General features: G+C 43.1%; 1 protein-coding gene across 1 annotated transcript; it reads left to right on the top strand.

Annotated features, from left to right (window-relative positions):
* Positions 1 to 4,860: 4,860 nt before the first annotated feature.
* Positions 4,861 to 18,814, top strand: LOC109424814 (synaptic vesicle glycoprotein 2C-like). The gene is made up of 3 exons (XM_062850702.1): positions 4,861 to 5,066; positions 5,123 to 6,078; positions 17,707 to 18,814. Exons 1-3 carry the CDS (start codon positions 5,049 to 5,051, stop codon positions 18,305 to 18,307), a joined length of 1,575 nt encoding a protein of 524 aa, XP_062706686.1. The 5' UTR covers positions 4,861 to 5,048; the 3' UTR covers positions 18,308 to 18,814.
* Positions 18,815 to 27,321: the final 8,507 nt, after the last annotated feature.

Here is a 27,321-nt window from a genome sequence, read left to right as displayed (position 1 = left end):
ATCGCAGCAGTTTAATTTGCCCCATGATGGGGCTTGATGGTTCAGTTTATATACTACAAGTTCTACCGGTGGTGCTGGTCCGGATCACTTAAATGGTCATAACTTCGGAACGCCTCGACCGATCCGGACCATTTTTAATAGCAAAGAATGCGGTAAAATTCCGGTTCGATTCGAGCTTTAATCCAGAAAATCGGCTAATGGGAAATGCCTTAAAAGTGAGTGAACTTATTTTGCGCACAGACATACATACATACACACATACAGACATCATCGCAATTCGTCGAACAGAGTTGATTGGTATATGTGACTTGACCCTCTGAGCCTTCTATCGAAAATACATTTTTTGAGTGAACATATAGCCTTTCAGTTCACTTTGCTGTACGAGAAAGACAAAAAGGATTTCAAAAAAAAACTTCTATAGGAATATCCGGAGGGATTTCAGTAGAAACTCCTGAATGTTTTTTTAAAGCTTTTCCCATGAAAAACTCTTTAGGGAATTTGTGGGAGGAAATGATTTACGAATTGTCAGAGGACCTCCTTAAGGAAATCTTACAGGTACTTCTGTAGGTATTTTCCAAGGAACTTCTGAAGGGATTGCAGGAGGAAATTTCTTAAAAACCAAAAGAAGTTCCCGAATGAACTCCTAAAAGAATTTGCACAGAAGCACCTGTAGAAATTTCGAAGGAACAGTTGAAGATATTCCTGGAGAACCACCTTAAGGAAGGTCTCAGATAAATTACTGATAAAGTATTCTGAGAAATTTGGCGGAAATTCCTGGTGAGTTAAGAATTAGCTTCGTTTCAGGGGTTCTCAGGAGGTTTCCACAGGGACTCCAGAGGTCTCTGGGCGTTTCAGGGGTTTCTTGAGAATCTCTGGCGTTTTCAGGAGATTCCAAGGAGATTATAAGAGGGGTCCAGGTGGAGCTCCAGGAGGTCCCAGGGGGATCCTAGGAGGGTTCAGGGGCGTTGCAAAAGTTCTCAGGAGGATCCAGGGGAATTTCCAAGGGGTTCCAAAGCCATTTTCGGAAGTTTCAGGGAATCTCAGGGGCGATTCAGAGAGACGAGGGGCATCTGAATGGCCAAAGTTTGTCTACGTGGTTAATGAACAGACCCATACTATACATACGTCAAATAGACCGTTGTCTCAGCTTGGGAAACATTAAACGTTGTAACACCCCTTTTTTTGTAAAAAGTGATACTTGAGGACTTTTAGGACTTTCGGCTTTTGCGAAGTTTGCATGGCCCGTGACCTCAGATTGGGAACCACTGATTGCAAAATCTAAAAAAAACATTTTCACTTTCTCATCGCACTTTAGATTTTTGAGAAAATTTCATGGCCCATGATCCCAGATAGGAAACCCCTGCAGTTTACAACACCAGTATATTGTAATAAGTACACTAAAACCTCTTTTTATGCATGGTATTTTTATGCACATTTAATTTATGCACCTTTTTTATGCCCTGCATAAAAAGGGGGAGAGCTACTCAGAACCAATATTGTGCATAAGAATATTTAATAATGATAGGAACTATTGCAACGGCGGCCAAAGGGTGTTTACAGAGGAGAGCAAAGGAAGGTTACAGGTTCGTTTTTGGGTGTTTCCGAAGGTTTCATGTACGTTACATGGGGATCGAGTGGGTGTTCAGGGGGTTTCGGAGTCATTTCAGGAAGTCTCAGAGCATTTTAGGCTAGTTTCAGAGGCGTTTTTAGGGGTTTTGGTTTAGAAGGAATTTTTGAGGCACTTCAGGATGTTTCAGACCATTTTCAGCGTGATACAGAGGCGTTACGCAAGCGTTACGGAGGAGTTTTCGGGGTGTTCGGAGATTCTCAGGTGGGTTACATGGGGTTCAGGGGGTTTAAGGGGGATTTTGGAGGCATTTCAAGACGTTTCACAGCATTTTTGGCGGGATGCAGAGGCGTTACTTAAGCGTTACGAAGATTTTTCGTGGGGTAAGCCCCTCTGGTGCGTTACATGGGGTCCGAGGGCGTTAAAGGGGGGTTTTGGAGCATTTCAAGACGTTTCAGAGCATTTTCGGCGGGATTCAGAGGCGTTATTTAAGCGTTACGGAGGAGTTTTCTTGAGGTTTGGGGCCTCTGAGGTGCGTTACATGGGGTCCGAGGGGGTTTAAGGAGGATTTTGAAGGCATTTCAGGACGTTTCTGAGCTTTTTCTGCGGAATTAAGAGGCGTTATGAAAGCGTTACGGAGGAGCTTTCGGGGTGTTCTTAGCTTCTCAGGTGCGTTACATGGGGTCCGATGGGGTTTAAGGGGGATTTTGGAGGCATTTCAGGACGTTTCAGAGCATTTTTGGCGGGATGCAAAGGCGTTACGAAAGCGTTACAGAGGAGTTTTAGGGAGGATTCGGGGCCTCTCAGGTGCGTGACATGGGGTCCGAGGGGTTTTAAGGGGGATATTTGAGGCATTTCAGGACGGAGTGAAAAATCTCAAAACGCCCCTCAAACATCTTACAACGCCCTTTAAAGGCTCCTGAGATCCCTTAAATTTCGCCGAAAGCCCCTTGGAACGCCCCTGCAACCCACTTAATACTATTGAAATACCCCAGAATTCCCCGTAATCCCATGAAAACACCAAAAAAATCTTGTCAGAACACCCTTAAAAGGCTCCTCAAATCCCTCCGAAACAAACCCTTAAAACGCCCCTGAAGCCCCTTGGAACCCCCTTTTTGGGCTCTATGGGAACTTTCTGGAAACCCCCTTAGCCCCACCTCAACTGCCCAGGAGCAAGACCTGTTCTCAAGAACTAGATTCTCTAATTAACGCCCGTACTTAATTTATGCATAAATTTCCCTCTTTTTAATTTATGCACATTTTTAATTTATGCAGTCCCAGCTATGTGCATAAAAAGAGGTTCCAGTGTACCACTTGAGACGCAGAATCTTAACAAAACATTCACACCTTCTCCTTGGGTTTTCAATTCTTGCGAAATCAGCACGGTACGCGATCCCAGCTTGAGAACCACTGAGTTTTGCAACGCGTCTTTATTGTAATAATTTCTTCTTGAAGCGTAGAATCTGAAAACCATATTAACTTTCTGATCGCACTTCAGATTCTCAAGAAATTAGCATGGCCCATGTCTCTAGATTGGAAACCTCTGAGGTTCACAACACCACTTTATTACAATTAGCATTCACACCTTCTCCTCGGTTATTGGTTATTGGTCCATGACTCCAGCTTGCGAACTAATAAAATTTGCCTCGCCACAATACTGTGATAAATTCTTCTTGAAACGCAGAATCTGAGAACGTTTTTCACATTCTAACTGCACTTTCTGGACTTGAAAAATATGCATGGCCTCTGCTGGAGAACCACTGATCTGTGAAACACCACTTTTTTGTAATACATGTAATAAACATGCTCCTTGAGACGCAGAATCCGAAAAGTTCGCGTGGCCCGCCATTCAAGATTGGGAACCACTAAATTTTGCAACACTACTGGTGGTAGTGCTCCTTGAGTCGGACAATTTGAGAAACTATTTCAAATTTCCATTATACATGTGTTTCACATGCTAATTGTTCTCGAATACCTAGAACCCCAATTTACGGAATGTATATGGAGGGAGCGTTATTTCAAAGACCAATTTAGTCTTTGGTTATTTGGGAATTAGTTTGTAAATGGGGGGGGGGGGGGGTTGTAAATTGAGTTTGGCACAGATAAAGTGAGCGTAAATTGAGGTTTTAGTGTATTCTTATTCTAATTACTGATGGATACATATTTCGAAATGAACAGCTATCCAATTGGAGGTTGAAGTAGAAAAGTCATGAAAACTTCCATTGCCGGCTACACGCCTATCTCTCCGTTACGAAGATAGGAAAGAAAGTAATGATGTGACACCTACTTTACAAGCGGACAGCGACTCACCGACTCCCTCTTTCGTGACAAGGAGTTGGATATTAGGAAAGGGATGATTTAGGATTCACTATAATCGAGCTATTGGACAAGATCCATATTAGGGGTACTCACTAAACAGATTAAATTGCTGCGTAAGCCATGATTTTCTGCTTATTTGAAATGTTTCATGATTTTGCGAATGAAATAATCAAAGATTGCCTTGGTGATCCACGACGTTTATCAGTTTAATCAGTTTACGCTGTTAAGTGAATCCCCCTTGTGTATACATGTAATTGAGTAAATCATGTGTTGGTGTGAGTTTTTTTTTTGCATACTAAAACACTACCGTTGGGAGTGACGTAGCTAATAGATTGTTTGTCACTCTATGTGCCATTTTGCATTAGGGATGGGGCACAGGCATTTTCACTGTGTATAGGCTAACAAGCCACGATTTAAGCGCCATTGATCACCCTCTGAAACGAAAAGAAACACATTTAAGCCTACGCATCTCAGAGCACCCTTATTTATTCAACTTTTACTACAAACACAACTTGAAAATAAATTACATTGAAGCGCAAAAATTATGTAAAATATGAAGGATTGAACAAGTTTCGCGTCCATTCTTATGCAAAGCTTGCTTCGATCTACTGAAGCACTCTCGATAGAAATTTTTTGAGAAAGTCAAGACTTTGACGTTTGAGTCAAGACTCAAGATTGAAAATTTTCCGGGGAAACTACTGAGGAAATTGCTTGTTTAGAAGCGACCAGACGCCAAATTTTCCGAAGAATCTTTTCAAGATATTTCTGGGGTAACTTTTGGAGGGAATCTTAAGGGATGTAAAAGAAAACCAAATAGTTATCCCAGGAGCAACTTCTGAAGAAATTCCAAAAGCAGCGCCTGCAGAAATGCACAAAGAACAAAAGCTGCCTGATCACAGAGACCCACCCTAACACAACTTCTTATCACAATTGCTCACTTTCACCTGGCTTATCATCTACAGTCGTCTACGGTTCACCTATTTTTGCCACCCAGAAGCAGCCAGTCATTGCGAGCGCCGTTATCTTTATTTCGTGTTTGCAGATTGCAGTTCTTCTGGTGGTGGACCCGGGCCGTTGACAGAATTCAGTGTGCGATTGCACTGTCCCGATGAATCTCAGTAGGCCAACAACGTGACCCCCGTCAGTGTCGTCGGAGAGATCCATGGAAGACGAAAAACAGGTAATACTGAATGAAGTGCAGTTCAATCCGTATAATGCCTACTACGTTTCTTGTAGTGCAAATCGGAATCAATCCCATTGACGACCATCGATGCAGCAGATAAACAAACCAAGGTGCTTATCGGTCATAGCTATGACGACGCACTGAAAGAGGCCGGTTTCGGTCGAGCGCAGATATGGATGACCGTGTTGTGTGGGTTTTCGGTGATGGCCTCCGCAAACGAGTCCATGGGCATGGGAATCATTCTGCCGGCCAGTCAGTGCGATCTGGATCTGGATATGTCGCGGAAGGGGATCATTAGCGGTGCGGTGTTCATGGGGATCATGGTGTCTACGTACTATTGGGGTTACCAGACGGATATCCGAGGGCGGAAGGCGGTTCTTAAGATTACGCTGCTTGCGGCGGCGGCCTGCTCGTTCGTCGCTACGTTTGTTAACCAGTTTGAGTTGCTGGTGGTGCTGAGGTTCTTGATTGGATTGTTCATTTCGGCACCTTCTTCGGCGGCGATTGTGTACTTGGGGGAATTTTGTCCAGCGAACAGACGAGGGCAGATGATTGGATACGCGTGCGCCATTGGAGGACTTGGATTCGGTTATGTTGCTGTGTTCGGCTGGTGGATTCTGTCGTACGAATGGACTATTGTGGTCACAGACTCGTTCACGATACGACCTTGGAGGCTACTTTTCCTAGTGAACACCCTACCAGGATTCGTATCCGGCTTGGTGTTTTGCTTGTACCCGGAAACGCCCAAGTTCCTACTGAGTCAAGGTAAACCGGAAGAGGCGTTGAATACCCTTCGATGGGTTCACAAGCAGAACAAAGGCTTCCGAGAGCGATTCGGTGTGCAGAAGCTTCAGTATGATATTAAACAGCAAGAAGCGGTTGAACCTGAACCTGAAGAGAAGACCGGTACTCTTAAGAAGCTCTGGACGCAAGTTTCACCGTTGACACGGTTTCCACATTCCGTTTACCTGATTGCCTGCAGCATTCAAACTGCCACTGCATACATCACGTGAGTATAATTGTAGTTCTGCCCAGTGGTGTTACTCCAAATTGGTTTCGATCTCATGAGCTAGTTATTCAGTGAGTAACTTCTGACCCATGATTTAAAATTCCTCCATAAATTCTTCGACGAAATCTATCAAAGATTCATTCGGAAATTTTCTCCAGGTTTTTTCAGTTCCTTCTTCTTCTTCTTTATGGTTCTACGTCCTCACTGGGACTTGGCCTACCTCGCTTCAACTTAGTGTTCCTTGAGCACTTCCACAGTTATTAATTGAAGGGCTTTCTTTGCCTGCCATTGCATGAATTTGTATATTGTGAAGCAAGGACAATGATACACTATGCCCAGGGAGTCGCGAAAATGTTCCCGACCGAAACGGAAATCGAACCCGCCGTCTCCGGATTGGCGATCCTAAGCCTTAACCACTAGGCTATCTGGAAACCCCAGTTCCTTACAGAGGATTTATTTAGATGTTTCATTATCTGTTTCTCCGATATTTTTCATGGAATGATTTCCGAGAATCTTGCATTGCTTTCTTCAAAAATGCATTCCGATAATCCTCCAGAAATATAACAAAGCATTAATTTAGACAACCATTCACGGTTTTCTTCAAAAAATCCTCCATGGATTACTGTAAAAATCCTCCAGTTCCGATGAATTCCTGAGAGGAATTCCGACGAATTCCTGAGAGGAATTCCAACGAATTCCTGAGAGGTATTACGACGAATTCCTGAGAGGAATTCCGACGAATTCCTGAGAGGAATTCCGACGAATTCCTGAGAGGAATTCCGACGAATTCCTGAGAGGAATTCCGACGAAATCCTGAGAGGAATTCCGACGAATTCCTGAGAGGAATTCCGACGAATTCCTGAGAGGAATTCCGACGAATTCCTGAGAGGAATTCCGACGAATTCCTGAGAGGAATTCCGACGAATTCCTGAGAGGAATTCCGACGAATTCCTGAGAGGAATTCCGACGAATTCCTGAGAGGAATTCCGACGAATTCCTGAGAGGAATTCCGACGAATTCCTGAGAGGAATTCCGACGAATTCCTGAGAGGAATTCCGACGAATTCCTGAGAGGAATTCCGACGAATTCTTGAGAGGAATTCCGACGAATTCCTGAGAGGAATTCCGACAAATTCCTGAGAGGAATTCCGACGAATTCCTGAGAGGAATTCCGACGAATTCCTGAGAGGAATTCCGACGAATTCCTGAGAGGAATTCCGACGAAATCCTGAGAGGAATTCCGACGAATTCCTGAGAGGAATTCCGACGAATTCCTGAGAGGAATTCCGACGAATTCCTGAGAGGAATTCCGACGAATTCCTGAGAGGAATTCCGACGAATTCCTGAGAGGAATTCCGACGAATTCCTGAGAGGAATTCCGACGAATTCCTGAGAGGAATTCCGACGAATTCCTGAGAGGAATTCCGACGAATTCCTGAGAGGAATTCCGACGAATTCCTGAGAGGAATTGTGACGGATTCCTGAGAGGAATTCCGACGAATTCCTGAGAGGAATTCCGACGAATTCCTGAGAGGAATTCCGACGAATTCCTGAGAGGAATTCCGACGAATTCCTGAGAGGAATTGTGACGGATTCCTGAGAGGAATTCCGACGAATTCCTGAGAGGAATTCCGACGAATTCCTGAGAGGAATTCCGACGAATTCCTGAGAGGAATTCCGACGAATTCCTGAGAGGAATTGTGACGGATTCCTGAGAGGAATTCCGACGAATTCCTGAGAGGAATTCCGACGAATTCCTGAGAGGAATTCCGACGAATTCCTGAGAGGAATTCCGACGAATTCCTGAGAGGAATTCCGACGAATTCCTGAGAGGAATTCCGACGATTTCCTGAGAGGAATTCCGACGAATTCCTGAGAGGAATTCCGACGAATTCCTGAGAGGAATTCCGACGAATTCCTGAGAGGAATTCCGACGAATTCCTGAGAGGAATTCCGACGAATTCCTGAGAGGAATTGTGACGAATTCCAGAGAGGAATTCCGACGAATTCCTGAAAGGAATTCCGACGAATTCCTGAGAGGAATTCCGATGAATTCCTGAGAGGAATTCCGACGAATTCCTGAGAGGAATTCCGACGAATTCCTGAGAGGAATTCCGATGAATTCCTGAGAGGAATTCCGACGAATGCCTGAGAGGAATTCCGACGAATTCCTGAGAGGAATTCCGACGAATTCCTGAGAGGAATTCCGACGAATTCCTGAGAGGAATTGTGACAAATTCCAGAGAGGAATTCCGACGAATTCCTGAGAGGAATTCCGATGAATTTCTGAGAGGAATTCCGACGAATTCCTGAGAGGAATTCCGACGAATTCCTGAGAGGAATTCCGACGAATTCCTGAGAGGAATTGTGACGAATTCCAGAGAGGAATTCCGACGAATTCCTGAAAGGAATTCCGACGAATTCCTGAGAGGAATTCCGACGAATTCCTGAGAGGAATTCCGACGAATTCCTGAGAGGAATTGTGACGAATTCCTGAGAGGAATTCCGATGAATTCCTGAGAGGAATTCCGACGAATGCCTGAGAGGAATTCCGACGAATTCCTGAGAGGAATTCCGACGAATTCCTGAGAGGAATTGTGACAAATTCCAGAGAGGAATTGTGACAAATTCCAGAGAGGAATTCCGACGAATTCCTGAGAGGAATTCCGACGAATTCCTGAGAGGAATTCCGACGAATTCCTGAGAGGAATTCCGACGAATTCCTGAGAGGAATTCCGCCGAATTCCTGAGAGGAATTCCGCCGAATTCCTGAGAGGAATTCCGATGAATTCCTGAGAGGAATTCCGACGAATGCCTGAGAGGAATTCCGACGAATTCCTGAGAGGAATTGTGACGAATTCCAGAGAGGAATTCCGACGAATTCCTGAGAGGAATTCCGACGAATTCCTGAGAGGAATTCCGACGAATTCCTGAGAGGAATTCCGACGAATTCCTGAGAGGAATTCCGACGAATTCCTGAGAGGAATTGTGACGAATTCCAGAGAGGAATTCCGACGAATTCCTGAAAGGAATTCCGACGAATTCCTGAGAGGAATTCCGATGAATTCCTGAGAGGAATTCCGACGAATTCCTGAGAGGAATTCCGACGAATTCCTGAGAGGAATTCCGATGAATTCCTGAGAGGAATTCCGACGAATGCCTGAGAGGAATTCCGACGAATTCCTGAGAGGAATTCCGACGAATTCCTGAGAGGAATTCCGACGAATTCCTGAGAGGAATTGTGACAAATTCCAGAGAGGAATTCCGACGAATTCCTGAGAGGAATTACGACGAATTCCTGAGAGGAATTCCGACGAATTCCTGAGAGGAATTCCGACGAATTCCTGAGAGGAATTCCGACGAATTCCTGAGAGGAATTCCGACGAATTCCTGAGAGGAATTCCGACGAATTCCTGAGAGGAATTCCGACGAATTCCTGAGAGGAATTGTGACGAATTCCAGAGATGAATTCCGACGAATTCCTGAAAGGAATTCCGACGAATTCCTGAGAGGAATTCCGATGAATTCCTGAGAGGAATTCCGCCGAATTCCTGAGAGGAATTCCGACGAATTCCTGAGAGGAATTCCGACGAATTCCTGAGAGGAATTCCGACGAATTCCTGAGAGGAATTCCGACGAATTCCTGAGAGGAATTCCGACGAATTCCTGAGAGGAATTCCGACGAATTCCTGAGAGGAATTACGGAGAATTCTTGAGAGGAATTCCGGTGAATTACTTACAGGAATTCCAATGAATACCTGAGAGGAATTACGGTTATTCCTGAGGGGTTGTTCTTGAGAGAAATTCCAATGAGTTCCTGAGAGGAATTTTGATGAATTCCTGGGAGGTATTCCGCTGAATTTCTGAGAGGAATTCCGTTGAATTCTAGAGAAGAATTCCAGTAAATTCTTGACCGCCCCACATCACCAGTCGTCAATTTTTTGCACATTACCGATGTTTTGTGATTAGAGAGGCCCCCGGCTCAGAAATCACTTGAAATCTATACTCCAAAATGAAAATAAGTAGTCAAAAAAAGGTTTCAGGGGGGGTTAACAGAGGTTCTTAGGGACTTCAAAGCAATTTCAAAGTGTTTCAGTGGGGGCTTAAAGGTGGTTTCAGAGGGATTTCAGGGAGATATCAGAGAATTCACAGGTTCTCAGCAAGGGGTTTCACGGCGTTTCATGAGGTTTCACAAAGCTTCACAGCTTCTCAGATGAACTTCAAGGGGGTATCAGAGGCGTTTAAAGGTGTTTCAGGGCGTTTCAGAGGGTTCTAGAGGGCTCCACAGGCTTTCAGATGAGTGTTTCAGGGCGTTTCAGAAGTGTACAGTGGGGTTCTATGGGGCCTCATAATCTCTCAGGTATGCTTCAGAAGTTTCTCAGAGAGATTTCAAAGGAGTTTCAAGGCGTCTCAGGAAGTTTCTGAGGAGTTCATTTGGCTCAAAGACCTCTCAAGTAAGCTTCCGAGTGGAGAGGGGGTTCAGAGGCATTCCCATGCGTCTCATGGTGTTTCAGGGCGTTCCCCATGAGGTTTCAGGGGCGTCACAGGCCCTCAAATAACTTTCAAGGAGGTTTCATGGGATTTCATGGGATGGTGTTTCCAGACATTTTAGGTTTCAGGGGGCTTCACAGGCTCTCAGATGACCTTCAGAAGGAGTTTAAGGGCTGTTCCAGGGCATAACATGAGGTTTCAAAGGGGTTTCAGGGAGGCTTCACAGGTTTTTAAATTAGCTTCAAGGGGGTTAGGCCGGGCCACCACTAGGTGGCGGTAGCAAGCAAACGTCAAACAGGAGCAAAAACGATGCCAGCTCCAAAGCAGTCAATCGACAGAATATTTGAATCAAGCGTTTGAAAGTGATGGATGGGGAGCGAGTAGAGTGTGACGTCGGTTTCTCTGTGATTTAGATCTGCAGTGAATTTCTCCAGAAATTCATTCAGAAATCACCAGAAAGTCCTTCAGGAAATCTACTAGGAAATCCTTCTGGGATTCGTCAAGAAATTTCTCTAGGAGTTGCTGCAGGAATTTCTTCACTAATTTCTTCATTAATGCCTCCAGGAACTTTTTCAGGAATTTCTCCAGGAATTCTTTCTGAAATTTGATCAAGAATTCCTACAGGATTTCCTTCCGGAATTCCTCTAGGAATTCCTTCATTTCTCTAGGAATTCCTTCAAGAAATTTCTTCAGGAATTCCTCAAAAAATCTTTCTTCAGGGATTCATCCAGGAATTGGTACAGGAATTCTTCCAGGAATTCCTCCAAAAATTCCTCCAGGAATTTTTCCAGGAATACCTCCAGGGATTCCTCCAGGATTTTTTCCAGGAATTCCTTCAGGAATTCTTCCAAGGATTTCTCCAGGAATTCCTCTAGGAATTCCTACAGTGATTCCTCCTGGAAATTCTTCATGAATTCCTCCAGCAATTCCTTCATGAATTCCTCCTGAAATTCCTCCAGGAATTCTTTCAGGTATTTCTACAGGTGGTCCTTGAGGAATTCCTACAGGTATTCCTACAGGAATCTTTGCACGAATTTCTCCAGGAATTTAACAGGATATCCTCCAGGAATTCTTCCAGGAATTCCTCCAGGAAATCTTACAAAAATTCCTCCAGGAAATCCTTCTAGAAATTCCTTCAGGAATTCCTCAAAAATTCATTCTAAAGTAATTCATCCAGGAATTCCTCCATGATTTTTTACAGGAATTCCTCCAGGAATTCCTCCAGGAATTCCCCCAGGAATTTCTCCAGGAATTCATCCAGTAATTCCTTCAGGAATTCCTCCTGGAATTCCTCCAGAAATTCTTTCAGAAATTTCTATAGGAATTCCTCCAGGGATTCCTACAGGGATTCCTACAGGGATTCCTACAGGAATTCCTACAGGACTTACTCCTGGAATTTTTACAGGAATTCCTCCAGAAATTCCTCCTGGAATTCCTCCAGAAATTCCTCTTAAAATTTCTCCAGGAATTCCCCCAGGAATTTCTCCAGGAATTCTTCCAGTAATTCCTTCAGGAATTCCTCCAGGAATTCCTCCAGGAATTCCTCCAGGAATTCTTTCAGGAATTTCTACAGGAACTCCTCCAGGGATTCCTACAGGGATTCCTACAGGGATTCCTACAGGAATTCCTACAGGACTTACTCCTGGAATTTTTACAGGAATTCCTCCAAGAATTTCTCCAGGAATTCTTACAGTAATTCCTTCAGGAATTTCTCCAGGAATCCCTCCAGGGAATCCTCCAAGAATTTTTACAGGAATTCCTCCAGGAATTCCTTCAGGTATTCCTCCAGGAATTCCTCCAGGAATTCCTCCAGAAATTCCTCTAGGAATTTCTCAAGGAATTTCCCCAGGAATTTCTCCAGGAATTCTTCCAGTAATCCCTTCAGGAATTCCTCCTGGAATTCCTCCAGGAACTCCTACAGGGATTCCTACAGGAATTTCTCCAGGAATTTTACCGGAATTCCTCCAGGAATTTTACCGGAATTCCTCCAGGAATTCTTCCATGAATTCCTCCAGGAAATCCTCCAAAATTCCTCCATGAATTCCTCCAGGAATTTCTCCAGAAATTCCTTGAAGAATTTTACCAGGAATTCCTCCAGAAATTCCTCCAGAAATTCCTCCAGAACTTCCTCCAGGAATTCCTCCAAGAATTCCTCCAGGAATTTTTACAGGAATTTCTCCAGAAATTCCTCTAGGAATTTCTCCAGGAATTTCCCAAGGAATTTCTCCAGGAATTCTTCCAGTAATTCCTGCAGGAATACCTCCAGAAATCCCTCCAGGGATTCCTCCAAGAATTTCTACAGGAATTCCTCCAGATATTTTGCAAGGGATTCCTCCAGGAATTTTTCCAGGAATTTCTACAGGAATTCCTCCAAAAATTTCTCCAGGAATTCTTCCAGGGATTCCTACTGGGATTCCTCCAGGAACTCCTCCAGGGATTCCTCCACGAATCCCTCCATGAATTCCTTCAGGAATTCCTACAAGAATTTCTTCTGGAATTTCTCCAGGAATTCCTACCGGAAGTTCTTCAGGAATTCCGTCATACATTGTTCCAGGGATTTCTCCAAGGATTTTTACAGGAATTCCTCCAGAAATTTCTATAGGAATTCCTCCATGGATTCCTACGGGGATTCCTGCAGGGATTCCTACAGGGATTCCTACAGGATTTTTTGCAGGTATTCCTCCAGGAATTTTACAGGAATTCCTCCAGGAGTTTCTCTGGAATTCCTCAAGAAATTTCTCCAGAATTTCCTCCAGGAATTCTTTCTAGAAATTCTTTCAGGGATTGCTTCAGGAATTTCTCCAGAAATTCGTCCACAAATTTATTCAGGACTCCATCCAGAAATTTCTTCAGAAATTGCCAGGAAGTCCTTCAGGAAATCCTCTAGAAAATCCTTCCGAAAGTCCTCAGGAATTCCTCAATAAATTCTTCCAGGATTTACTCCGGGAATTCCTTTAGAAATTAGTTCACGAATTTCTTTAGGACTACCTACTGGAATTTGAGCATGAACATTGATAACCGTACACTTCGTAGTTGCTACTCCGTGACCAGACCTGAGCTAGCGAAATTCCACAGAGAACCAATAGGCTTGGGGCTTGGCATTAGCCACCATCTTCAATGTACACGTTCCTTCGAGTGCACAAACTTTATAGGGTCAATAACGGCGCTGGCCACGTCCTTACGGTCAACCGGAGAAGGGAAGGGATGTTAATTCGGCAACGGTTGCTACTAGAGGTTGTTTGTACTACTACTGTTTTTTTTTTATCTAGCCCGGTATCCTTTACGAAATTTCATCAGGGATTCCTTCTCAAATGTTTCCAGAGACTGCTTCAGAATTCAATAAGAATCATCAGGAACTACAGCAAAAGATTTCTTCAAAAGTTCTTTCATTGGGTTTTTGAGAAGTTCCTCTAATTTTAAAATTCCTTGAGTAATTTATTCAGGGATTGCTGCAGAAATTCCTGTGAGGTTTTTTTTTATCAGAAATCGTTGCTGCAGTTTGGCCATATATATCTTCTGTCTGCAGGAATTGTATCAGATATTGCTTCAAGGTTTTTTTAGAAGACTTTTCAGAAATCGCACAAAAAAAATAGTGAAAGAATTTTAGAAAGATTTTTTGAACGAATTTCTGAAAGAATTTCAAAAATAAATCCTTAAAGGATTGTCTGAAGCAATTTCTTAAAAAAGATTCCTTTGGAGATTCCTGTGAGACATTCTTGGAAATTATCTCGCAAAATTGCTGGACGAGAATTCCTGAAGAGATTTCCGGAGTTACCTCTGGAGGAATTCCTGGATAAATGCCTGGGAGAATACCTAAAAACTTCTCATAGAACCTCGTTAATTCCTAGAAAAAAAAATATGAGAAACTTCTGGAGAAACTGTGGAAGTAATCCCAAAAAACTTTTGGAGCATTTCTGGAGAGATTCCTGGAGGAACCCGTAAAGGAAATTCTTGAAAATATGTCTGCAGAAATCCTTGAAGAAATTTCAGAAAAAGGTACTGGTGGAATTATTGAGAAAGTTCCGGGTTTCTTCAGAAATCCCTCCATAGATTTTTTCAAAAATTTTTGCATATCTACTACGGATTACTACAGAAATGCAAAAAGAAATGCTTTCAGCGATTCCCTCAGTCGATGAAAGGTTTCTGAAGTCATCCAAAAATTTCTTCATCAAATCTATCACAGACTTCTACAGAAACTCTTCCAAAATGCTCTTCTGAACTAATTTCAAGGATTTTTCTCTGGGGTTTCTTTTTTCAGAAATTTTGTATGAGATTTCTCCATGAACTTGACAAAGGATTAGTATTCAAAATTCCTGAAGTACAATTCAGAGAAATTTCCTAAAGGAAATCCTGCAAAACCAAAAAAATCCTGGAGGAGTTCTTTAGAAGAAGTTTCTGAAAACAAATGCCTTTAGAGGAATCTTTGAAAGAGTATGTAGAAGATCTGGAGAACAATTCGTAGGTATCCACAGAAGATTTTTTTTAAATCTCTTTGGAAAACGCCAAGGAAAAATTTCATGAAGAACCCTTTAAGAAAGATCTGATTAAATCTCTGGAGAAACTACTGGAGGACATCCAAAAAACTCTTGAAAATTTTCTAAAGGAATTTATAAATAAATGTCTGGAAGAGTCCTTGAATATTTGGAATAAAAATCTCTAGAAAAATTCCATCTATCATTTCTAAAAATTGCTGCAGAAGTCCCTAAAGGAATTCCTGAAATAATCTCTAGAGGAACCCTTGTAGCTTTTTCCAAAAAGGACATGGACAGGAATGCAGCATTCTAGAGGGATACCTGGAAGAATCTTTGGGAGAAATTCTTGCTGAAATCAATCTTTCTATGGAAATTCGGGAAACATTTTAACAAAACCTCACAAAATCCCTTAAAGAATTTCTGGCGGTGTCACTTCTGGTACTTCAGGGGTTCCACCGTGTCTCAGGAGCATATCAGAGGGATTCAGGGGCATTCTAGAGCGTATCAGGGGTCTTAAGGGTTTCCTGATGGTGTCTGGTGCGGTTTAAGGGGCCTTACTGGCGTTTTGGCGTGTTTCAGAGGTGTTACGCTGGCGTTCTCGGGTATTTTAGAGAGTCTCTGGTGCGTTACACGGGGTCCGAGGAGATTTTGAGGGATTTCGGAGGCATTTCAAGAAGTTTCAGAGCATTTTCAGTGGGTTTCTGAGACGTTATGAAGACGTTTTCAGAAGTTTCGGATGGTTTCAGGGGCGTGGGGTCGGAGTTGGTTTAGATGGATTTCTGAGGCATTTCAGGAAGATGCAGGGCCAGAGGCGATACTGAGACGTTTCGGTTGTTTTGGATGGTCTCTGGCATGGTCTCTGGTGCGTTACATGAAGTCCGAGTAGTTTTGGTAGGATTTCGGGGACATTTCTGATAGCTTTAGAGCATTTTGGTCGTCTTTCAGAGTAGCGTCTTCGGTGGTTTCGGGGGGTCTTAAGTGCATTACATGGGGTCTAAGAGGGTCTAAGGAGGATGTTGGAGACATTTCAAGATGTTGTAGAGGACTTTTTTCCGGAGTTCAGAGGCGTTACGCAGGCGTTTACGGGAGTTTTGGGTAGTTTCTGTTGCGTTATATGTAGTCTGAGGGAGTTTTTGGGAGATTTTGGAGGCATTTCATTAAGTTTTCGAGCATTTTCGGTGGGCTTCAGAGACGTTAAGGAGGCGTTTTCAGGGGGTTTCGGAGGGTACCAGGTGCGTTACATGGAGTCCGAGAGGGCTATAGGAGTGTTTTGGAGGCATTTCAAGAAGTTTGAGAGGATATTTGGTGGGGTTCAGAGGCTTTTTCGGGGGTCCGGCGCTACATGGGGTCCGAAGTAATTTTAGATTTGGGAGGATTTCAGAGGCTTTTCTGGAAGTTTCAGAGCTTTTTCGGCAGAGTTCAGAGGCGTTACGAAACTGTCTTCGGTGATTTCGAGAGGTTTCAGGTACGTTACTGGGGTCCTCTCATGGGGTTTTAGGGGGTTCCATAGGGTCTCAAGGTTGCTTTAAGGGGTATCAGGACGTCTCAGGGGTGTCTCATGGGGCGTACCAAGGGATCTCAAGGAATTTCAGGGTACTCAAGGAGGTCTTCGGGGTGCTTTAGGGAGTCTCAGGGCGTTTTGGGGGGTTTCGGAGGCCCTCTGTTACATTTCATAAAGTCCGAAGGCATTTTGGCGGGATTTCGGAGGCATTTCAGGAAGATTCAGGGTATGTACGGTGATTCCGGAGACGTTACCAAGACGTTTTCGGTGCTTTGGATGATCTCAGGTGCGTTACATGGCGTTCGAGAGGGTTTCAGGGGGTTTTGGGGTTTTGCAGGTATTCGTAATCCCATTGAAACGTCCTTAAATTAATGAAATCAATTAGAAATTCCATTGAAGCCCCTTAAATCGCCTTCAAAAGGCTCCAGAACTCCCTGAAATGCACCTAAAACCAACTTGAAATACCACTGAAATGCTATCAAACGCTCTTAAACCACTAGGAACGACCTTAAAATGTTTCTGAAACTCTTTGCAATGCCTCCGAAATGCGCTCAAAGGCACCTGAAACCCTTTTTAACACCCTTTTAAAACGCTGGAGATCTTTTTAAATTGTCCTCAAGGGCATCCCTTGAAACGGCCCTACAACCCTCTCAATACTATCGAAACGCCCTGAAATCCCCGAAATCCTATAAAACGCCAACGAAAGCTGACATAACGCCCTTGAAAATCTCCTGAAACGACCCTGAAGCTCCTTTGAACCGCCTCTTTTGGGCTCTCTGAGAATTTCCTGGAAACCTCCTTGATCCCTTTTCAAATGTTCAGAAGCAAGACCTGTCTCGCCAACTAGATGCCCATGATTTGATTTATGCACAACATTCCCTTTTGCATGCCCTTTTTCATCGGTGCATCCCAAGCCAATGGCATAAAAAGAGGTTCTAGTGTATCATTTTTAAACATGACAGTACGCTTATTGATTTCAGTGGATTGGCTCTTTTCGGTGATGTAATAAAAACAGCGTTACGCGTTACGCGTTTCGGCCTACTTCTCATCAGTTCTCTTCACCGTCACCGAAAAGAGCCAATCCACTGAAATCAAAGACTCCGCGGTGATTAATCCTAATCAGTACAGTACGCTAGTTTACATTTGTATCCTTCTATATTTCCAGATACGGCGGCCTCGGAGTCTGGTTCCCGCAGATAATGAACATTGTATTCAAATCGGAAGTCACAACCGGAACTCCGATTTGCTCGATTATTCAAGTTCAACCGTCAGCCAATGCTAGTTCAGTTAACATCACTACCCCGATTGAAGTCGCGTCGGCCGAGTGCAATGACGCACTGCCCCAGGAAGTCTTCGTCTACACGCTCGTTTCCGGACTGATGTGCGGTGGCTACATGCTCCTCAGCTCCATCATCCTCAGCAAACTCACGGAGAAAACGATGATCTACGTCAACATGATCACAGCAGGCTGTGCTGGCATCGGTCTGCAGTACATCACTCATTCCTACGTGGTGGCTGCACTGTTCTGCGTGCAGATCGTTGCCGCCTCCTTGTGCATCGTTCTAGTTCGCTCGATCCAAGTAGCCGCCTTCCCCACGCAAGTCCGAGCAACAGCCATCTCGCTAACCAATCTAGCAGGCCGCATCGGGCTAATCATCTCCAACGTCGTCACCGGCCTACTGATCGTTCAGCAGTGCACCTTCACTCTGTACACCATAGCGACCCTGCTATTTGTAAGCGCAGGGTTGAACGCACTGCTTCCCTGACGAATGCCTGACGCGCCTAAACACCATAATCTCACCAACCCACCAGCAAAAGGAAAGCGAAAATGATGCACATTTGAAACCCCCGATTCAGAGAAAAAGGTATCAATTGGATTCACTTTCATCCGCAATGCGCGAACCTCTCCGGAACAACCGTGAAATATGAACGTTTTGACTAGTCCCGAGAAGAAAGGGAGAAATCCACCCATCACCAAGACACGGCCGCCGCTCAACAAACCAAACACCGGGAATCGAATTGTCTGTTTACACGCTGTTTAGTCTATTTAGATTTCGCTTTTTCGAATCCGACCTCCTCCTGATTGATTGGATGATTTTCCAAATATGAACTGAAACGAGAGCAGTCTGGAATTAATTTCCGATATGCTACGCTTGATCGGAGCTCGTGCGAAAAGGGAGAACTTTAAAATTCCGGGGGCGTTTTTCTAGGTTAGGAGGATGATCCGAATCCGAACAGTCAGTGTTGATTGAAATAAAACGGTAGTTGGAGTACGAGCTGCTTTATTGGATTTATTGGAGTAATTGAATCGTTCGGTAACTAATCAAATTATGTGCGGCCTAACCTCAATCCGGCCGTGCGTGATCGAACAGGTTGCTGTCAGGGCTAGGGCTGGGAAAAACTTCTTCCGCTCGCCATGTGCTACGCGGCAAGTCAAAAACCACCCATCCGTTTAATTTAATCCCTTCTAATAGACTTCACCAGAGAGCACCCCTTCGTCGTACAGCAGGAAATGTAAACTGATGATCATTACCTTCCTATTGAGTGAAAAAAAAAATCCGTGTCGGATATGACTTTCAAGTGTCGCGCACGCCAATTTGGAAGGGTGAAATTGAAATAGTTTCAATTACACCCCTGCAATCTGCATTCACTTCCGATGCAGGCAGGGCGCAGGGGTGACACTTGAACATCTGCGCGCCCCTGCAGTCAGTTGCCGAAGTCGCCGTTGATGTGTCAAGTGTTTGTCAGTTTGCGGTTCGCCTGCTTTTCCTTCCTCAATTTTTTGTTTGTTTTTCACCCCTCCGGTTTCTTAGACGGCGTCAAGTCATCCATGACGAAAGGGATTATTCACAATGCGAGCGCACTATCATTGTCGACGTTGTTTTCGTTTTTTTCCTGCCTGTATTTTATTGCATACATAAAGGGGCGAATCATAAAACGTGAACCTGACCCATCCAACTGTTGTGATTCACCGTACCCACATGCAAGATTCTCTGTCTAAATCTTCAATTATTACCCTATCTTTGTGACACTTTATGACCCATTGCGCGGTGTATCATCGCTGGAGATAATCCCGCAGACGACCGACCACATCGTCCGCTCACACACATGTTGCTGGCCAAACGGTCTGCCAGAGAAGTAGCCTAATGTCGTGCGGTATGACGTTTATGCCCGCTGATGATGGCGATGATGATCGTGCTCCGCCATGACCACCACGCAGCTGTTGTGGTCTAGTTTCATTTAGCGCCTGCTTTCAGCGCTTATTACCTACCTATCTGTTACTCTTTATCAGATGAGCTGAGAAAATGGTCCACCATGCAGGTAGGCACTGAGCTGTTGCTGATGCTGAGTAGACCATGTAGCTAGAAGCGAGCTCTTTATTGATGTTTATCTGCGGCGGTCGTTGACGGCGACGTGTTGAAGTACGGTGTAAATTATGACTGCCACTTGTAAGATAAGACCGATGAAATCGTAATAAAACGGCATATTAGCAGTATTTTTGGGCTAGATTACTTTGATTGAGGGGTTTCTGAGCTATTAATTTGCAAAATTTGGACGAGAATGAAAATGCATTGTTAATTAATGTAGACAAAATTTTCCACAAGGACATCACGCTTAATCTTACATATTTCATCCCTCATCATCATCATACTCCCGTCTCTCATCACCATCACCATGTCTCATCATCATCTCTTATCTATTACTGGCATTCTACGCCGTTTTGCCCCATGTTGTGTGAGAAACCCAATAATCATGGCACAATTATGCGCAGAACGACAGTTTATCTCTTTTGTGTTCTTTCATCTCATCTTTCATCTCTCGTAATCATCATCTCTCGTCTTTCATCATCATCATCTCTTGCCCCTTATCTCTTATCTCACATCTCATTTCTTTCATCAATCATCTCTCAATCTTTCAATCTCTCAATTTCTCAATCTATTAATCTCTCATTTCTCATCATTACCATTTTTCTTCTCTCATCATCATCGTCATCATCATCATTATCATCACCATCGCCATATCCTGTCTCATATCTCAGCTTTTGGTGTACAGCTCTCATCTCTTATCTATCGTTTTCTCATCACTCATCTTTCTATTGCATCTCTCATCTCCCACCAGCATCATCATTATTATCATTTATTATCTCTAATCATCATCATCATCATCATCATCATCATCATCATCTCTTATCTTTTATGACACATCTCTTATCTCTTATCTCTCACCTCTCGTCTCATATCTCTGCATCTCTCATATCCCATCGTTTCTCATCTCTCATCATCATCATTATCATCATCAACATCTCTCATTTGTCATTTATCATCTCTTATATTTTATCACTCATCCCTGGTATACCAAGTAACATACTTGTTGCAGAAGAATCACGGCAGCGCAGGTTTTTGTTGCACAGAGGTCATTGTAACAATGAATACGTACTTGCTAGAAGTAATGCACAATGACGCTGCCGTGGCTCTTATGTGACAAGTCTGTTACTTGAGCTCTTATCTCAATCTCTTATCTCTCATCATCTCATCTTCCATTTCTCATCATTATCTCTAACATAATCACCATCTCTCATCTTTTATATCCCATATGTCATCTCACATCATCATCATCATAGTATTATCATCATCATCATCTCTAAACTCCTATCTCTCATCTCCCATCTCTCTTTTTTATCACAAATCTATCATTTATCGTCTCTCATCTCTCACATCTCATATCTCATCTTTCATATTTGATCCCTCATCATCATCATCATCATCATCATCATCATCATCATCATCATCATCATCATCATCATCATCATCATTCTCCCGTAACTCATCACCATCGCTCATCATCATATCTTATCTATTACTGCCGTTCTACGCCGTTTTGTCCCATGTTGTGTGAGAAACCCAATAATCATGGCACAATTATGCGCAGAACGGCAGTTTATCTCTTATATGTTCATTCATCTCATCTCTCATCTCTCATAATCATCATCTCTTGTCTCTCATCATCATTATCTCTTGCCCCTTATCTCTTACCTCTCATCTCATTTCTTTCATCAATCATTTATCATCTCTCATCTCTTACCTCTCAACTCTCAATCTCTCAATCTCTCAATCTCTCAACCTATCATCTCTCATCATTATCTTTTTCCATCTTTCATCTCCCATCATCATCATCATTATCATCGCCATGTCCTATCTCTCATCTCTTTTCTCTCATTATCATTATCATCTCAGATCCCGACAGGGTAAGTCGATGGCATCGCCGATGGTGAACACCTACGAGATGGTAAGCCAATGGTAAATTCCCCTGAGAGAGTAAGCTATAATAAAAAAGCGAATTTCCTGGAGAGAAGAGAGATGAGACATAAAAAATGAGAGATGGTGACTAGATTAGAGATTAGAAGTATTAGGTAAGAGATGGAAGATGAGAGATGGTGATGATAATGATATTGATGATGATGATAAGATTTGACAAACGAGAGATGAAGATTATAAGAGATGGGATATGAGACATGAGAGGTTAGAGATGAGCGATAAAATGGAAGATGAAATGGGAGATGAGATGAAGGAACCGGCACAGCAGAAGGCAGTTCAATCGGCCGAAACGAACAAAGAGGAAACCAAACACAACATCCTCACTCAAAATTCTTTACAAGACTACGTTAATTCCATATTGATCGTTTGTTTCGTTTGCTTTGTTTATCCAATGGCACAGCACGTCTATTAATGCTTCATATATGCCCTGTTTATCTTTTTATCAATATCCCTCTCAAACCGTTTGTGGTTTGAAGTGAAGGTCACAGTGTCTGTCGTTAGGCATTAACCATTATGAACATACACAACTCTGCTAGGGGGTTTCATGAGGTTTTAAGTGGATTTCCAGGAGTGTCCCATAAAAACCCCCTGGATTGCATCTGCAGTCCCCAGCAACGTCACTTAAACCACCATGAACGCCGTTGAAACCTTCATAATCGTTCAGTAATAATCCCCAGATAAACTTCGAAATCACTTAAATCAATGCTTTGATGCAGCATTAGCCTTTTTACCTAGAATTAGCACAAACTGGAGATATATTCAGTGTACGTTATATCGCAGCAAAATGTACATTATATCGAAGCACAAAAAACTGAACAACTTTTTCGCGAAAACTTATGTTTTTCATTATTAGTTTTGTGAATTTCACCGAAATCATTATTTGGGTTCAATTTAAAGTCGAATCCATCAACACGAAGAGAATTTGTACGTTATATCGAAGAGTACCTGTACGTTAAAAATACCGAGAAAAAATGTTTGAAAGTTAGGGCGGAATTCTTGTGAAATTCTTCCAGAAATCTCTACAAAGATCTTTTCATGAGTTTTACTATTACCAAAAACCCGCAGACATAACTTCTGGATTTTGAAAACAATTTAAGAGAAAGGGATCAACTTAGTCTGGTTGATTTGTAAGGAAACGTAAGTTATTATTAAATAGAAATTCAATCAGAAATCTCTACAAAAATGTGATCAGAAGTTTAAAATAGAACTTAACTTGAAATTCTACTAGGTTTTCGAAGCAAAATTCTATCAGACATTCCACCACAACTCTTATTATCTATGATCTTATCGTGGATCACCACGTGAAAAAACAATGAAAATTTTGTCGAAAAATTCTACAAAAGCTAGCCCAGGACTTCAAAATAAAATTTGGTTAAGAATTCTCTTTGGATAGAAATTTAACGTAGAAATTCTATCCTTCTCACTCCATACTCTATCTTCACTACTCTTTTCTTTCGTCCTACTCGTTGCTTCTCACTGTTAATTTTTCATTCATTCATACTCACCCCTCACTGCTACAAGCTTCTTACTGTTTATTCTTCATTGCTCACTCTCCGCTTTTCACTTGTAGCTGCTCATTCGTCTCAACTCACTTCTCACTCCTCGCATTTCACAGTCCACTCGTCATTCGTTACTTCTCTTTTTTCTTTCCATTTTGCTTCTCTCTTCTCACTAATCACTGCTCACGGATCTCTTCTGACTACTCACCAGGGGTGCTCACTTCTCACTTTCCACTGATTCACACAACTTGTTCATAATTTCTCATTTATCAATCCTGTTTACACACTTGAAACAGGTTGTCGAGTTTCGTAAAACGCGCACATCTCAGTAAAACTTTTAGCTGACATCGCTTCAAATAGTGATGTTTGTCAGCTGACTCTCAGCAAAGCGTTTCCCGAGACTCAGCAATAAACTGTGAAAATTTCTGAGATCTCGAAAAAATGTTTGCTTGCTGATTACTCGGCTGTGCAATATACGGCAAAAGTATGAAGAAATTCCGATATCTTGGAAATCTAAATTAAGTGTGTGCGTACTTCTCACATCTGACACTTCGTTGTTCACTTCTCACTCCACTGACTCACATTCCTCACTCTTCGTTTTTTTTTCAACTTTTCATTGTTAATCTCTTCATCTCTCACTCTTCACTGATCACTCCTCATTATTGACTCAAAATTATTCACTTGTCACTTGCCACTACTTCTTGCTCTTCACTCTATATTGATTACTTCCCGCTCCTCATTTTTCACTAGTCATATCTCACTCCGCACTGTTCACTTTTCACTTCTTTTTAATGCTTGTTTCTCTCTACTCACTTATTACTCCCCACATTTTACTGACCACTCCTCACTACTAACATCTCCCTTCTTTTTTCACATTTCAGTCACTATCTCTTCAATGGTCGCTCCTAACTGCTCACATTTACCTTCTCTCTGCTCACTTTTCACTGATTCACACTTCTCATACTTCATTTTTAAATTATCATTACTGACTTCTTCCTCCTCATGTCTGATACTCCACTGAATCACACTCATCACTCTTTACTTTTTATTTTTCATTGCTAACTTTTCACCCCTCACTCTTCACTACTCACTCCTCATTTTTTACTCTTTATTTCTCATTCACCACTATCCACTACTCACTTTTTTTGCTTTTTCTTGTCGTAACATACCAACGGGATAAAGCCTGTTTCTCAGCTATAAGCAGTTCCACAGTTATTAACTGCGAGCTTTCTCTGCCGATGACCATTTTGCATGTATAGCTAGCACGAAGATACATTATGCCCAAGAAAGTCGAGGAAATTTTCTATACGAAAAGATCCTCGACCAACAGGGAATCGCACCCATCACCCACGCCTGTACAGCTGCAGCTATGTGGGCACTTGTTGCTTCTCACTGATTACTTCCCGCTCTCTATTTTTCACTATCCACATCTGACATCTCATTCCGCACTTATCACTTCTCCCTCCTCAATTTTCACTGCTTAATACTCAGTAACCACACAGTAACTCACGCGATGGGCGTAAAGTGGGTGGCAGCGTCTAATAGGGGACTCGACTGTAAGTGTATCGTGCCCAAAGTTGTCTCTGCAAGTGATCCGAATACATGAGAAGATTGACACAACTCTCCGACGGCAGCAGAAAATGGTAGACATTTCGTAGGCGTCCCAGAATACTTCCAGGGGTCATAAGGGGACGCTCTAGGGGCTTTCAGGAGGTTTGAGTGGATTTCAGAGTAGTTCTGGGTGTATTCCTGGGATATTGCAAGGGGTTTCAGAGGTTTAAAAAGGGTTCCAGAGAGTTTCATGAGTGTCTGAGGGTATTTCAGCGGATACTTACCTTACCGATCAGGCTAAGGCCGGAGTGGCCTCTGCTGTACATAGTAGCCTCCTCCATTCCACTCGGTCCATGGCTGTTTGTCTCCAGTTCCGCACTCTGCGCAAGGTCCGCAGATCGTCCTCCAATTTCAGGGTATTTCAGGGGATTTTAGGGGCATTTCAGGAGGTTTGAGTTGATTCCAGTGGCGCTCCGGGGACGTTCCAGAGAGTTCCAAGGGTTTCGGTGGAATTATAGAGGAGTTTTATAAGGGAGTTTCAAATGGTTTAAGGGTCAATCCATGTTATTTCAGGGACGTTTCATGGGCGTTCCATGAAGCATCAAGGGGTAACGATGTTCCTTGGAATTTAGGGCGGGTTCCAGGGAATTTCAGAGGTGTTTCTGTGGGTTTGGGGGTCTCGGGGGCGTTCCAAGGGTGTTCCAGGGCGTTTTTAAACTCCATGAAACGCCCTGGAACAGTGAATTATGAGTTCCATGGGTAGTTCAATCGGCTTTAGGGGTATTCCAGGGACTTCTAGGATGTTTTACTCGCGTTCCAAGCGGTTCAGTGGGTTTAAGGAACGTACCAAGGGGATTTCAGAAGCATGTAATACATTTTATTTTTGTGTTACATGTTCAATTTTAACTTGTTAATATTTAAACAAGGTAAATTGACATTTGTAGTGTTCTGAAGTTATAAAGCATCATTAGATCTTATCAGTCTCATCTTGGTAGCCTACTTTCAGCTAATTTCAAGTAATGAATGATTATGGGACCATTCATAAACCACGCAGACTTTTTGGGGGGAGGGGGGTCTGGCCAAAGTCTACGCTACATACAAATTTCAAAATTTTTGTACAGACGAAAGTCTACGAGGAAGGAGGGGGGTCTGAGATGGCCAAAATTTGGTCTACATTGGTTTATGAACAGCCCCTAACTAGAAGGTATACGCCAACTCTTCCCTAACAGGTACATCAAAGTGTTGAAGTCTCATGTTAAGATCAGTGTGCCCTAGACAAAACTCAAGCTATGTAAGCAACGAACGCTGCGAACAAAAAGGCAAACCGCCAGAGAAAATACGATTACAGGATTGACTGATAGACCAACAACAAGTATGCAACCACGTCATCCTGGGTTCGGAAATTGTTATCCACCTGGGAAACCGGGAAAAATCATGTTTTGTGTTGTACATATGTTATTATTTTATTACGCATTTGTAGTGATCCACTACTAGATGTTCTATTTATGCACTTGTAGTGCTTCATTACATTTTCGCAGTAAGCATTCCAGAAAGTTCCAGATGTTTTCAGAGATGTTTCGGATGGTTTCAATAGTATCCCAGAGAGAGTTTTAGAGATGTTCCTGGGACGTTCCAGGAGGGGGGTGTTTCATAAAGTTTCGAGGGCTCCATGGGCATTTCAGGGCTCTTCCAGGGGCGTTCAATGGGCGTTCCATAGGTGATTCAAGGGGCTTCAAGGATGTTTCATGCAATATCAGGGGGTTCTGTTGGCGTTCCAGGAGTTTTTGTGGGTTCCAGGGGCATCCGGAGGTGCTCTAGGGGTGTTTCAGGGGCGTTCCATGAAGCTTCAGAAGGTTTCAACGGCGCTCAGGGAATTTCAGGGGCCTTCAAAGGCATTCTAAGGAGCTTTGAGGGTGTCCCAAAAAGCTGCAAGGGGTTTCAAGGTCATTCCATGGATTTCCTGGTGCTTTAACGGACGTTTCAAGGGGTTTCAATAGCATCACAGGGAGTCTTAGAGACGTTCCGGATATGTTGCAAAGGGTTTCAAGGGCGTTCCAGGGGTCTTCCAGGGCGACGTGTGTTCCAGGGTTTTCAAGCGGATTTTATTCGAGTTCCTGGGAATTTCCAGGGCCCCCATGAGGTTCCAGGGCCGTTCCAAGGAACTCCAGGGGTTGTTCCAGGGGTATAAGAGAGTTTCATGAGCGTTTCAGGAGGATTCAGGGGCATTCCAGGGGGTTCTATTGGATTTCATGAGTTTCAGAGTTAATTTCAGAAAATTGCGTGGGGTTTCAGGGGCGAGTCAGGGGCGTTCCAGACAGCTCTAGGCAAGTTCCAGCTCCAGGAGGTTTCAACAGCGATGTTCCAGGAGATTATATGAGGTTTCTTTGTGTTTGAAGGGCTTCTTAGACGTTTCAA

The sequence above is a fragment of the Aedes albopictus genome, chromosome 1, assembly GCF_035046485.1.
Source record: "Aedes albopictus strain Foshan chromosome 1, AalbF5, whole genome shotgun sequence".
Taxonomy (NCBI): domain Eukaryota; kingdom Metazoa; phylum Arthropoda; class Insecta; order Diptera; family Culicidae; genus Aedes; species Aedes albopictus.
This window is presented reverse-complemented; position numbering and strand designations above follow the sequence as displayed.

What these genes read in the sequence shown, in the direction of transcription:
- LOC109424814 (XM_062850702.1), top strand. An exon ending in ACTGCCACTGCATACATCAC is followed by an intron (nt 6,079 to 17,706) that starts GTGAGTATAATT and finishes CTATATTTCCAG; the next exon opens with ATACGGCGGCCTCGGAGTCT.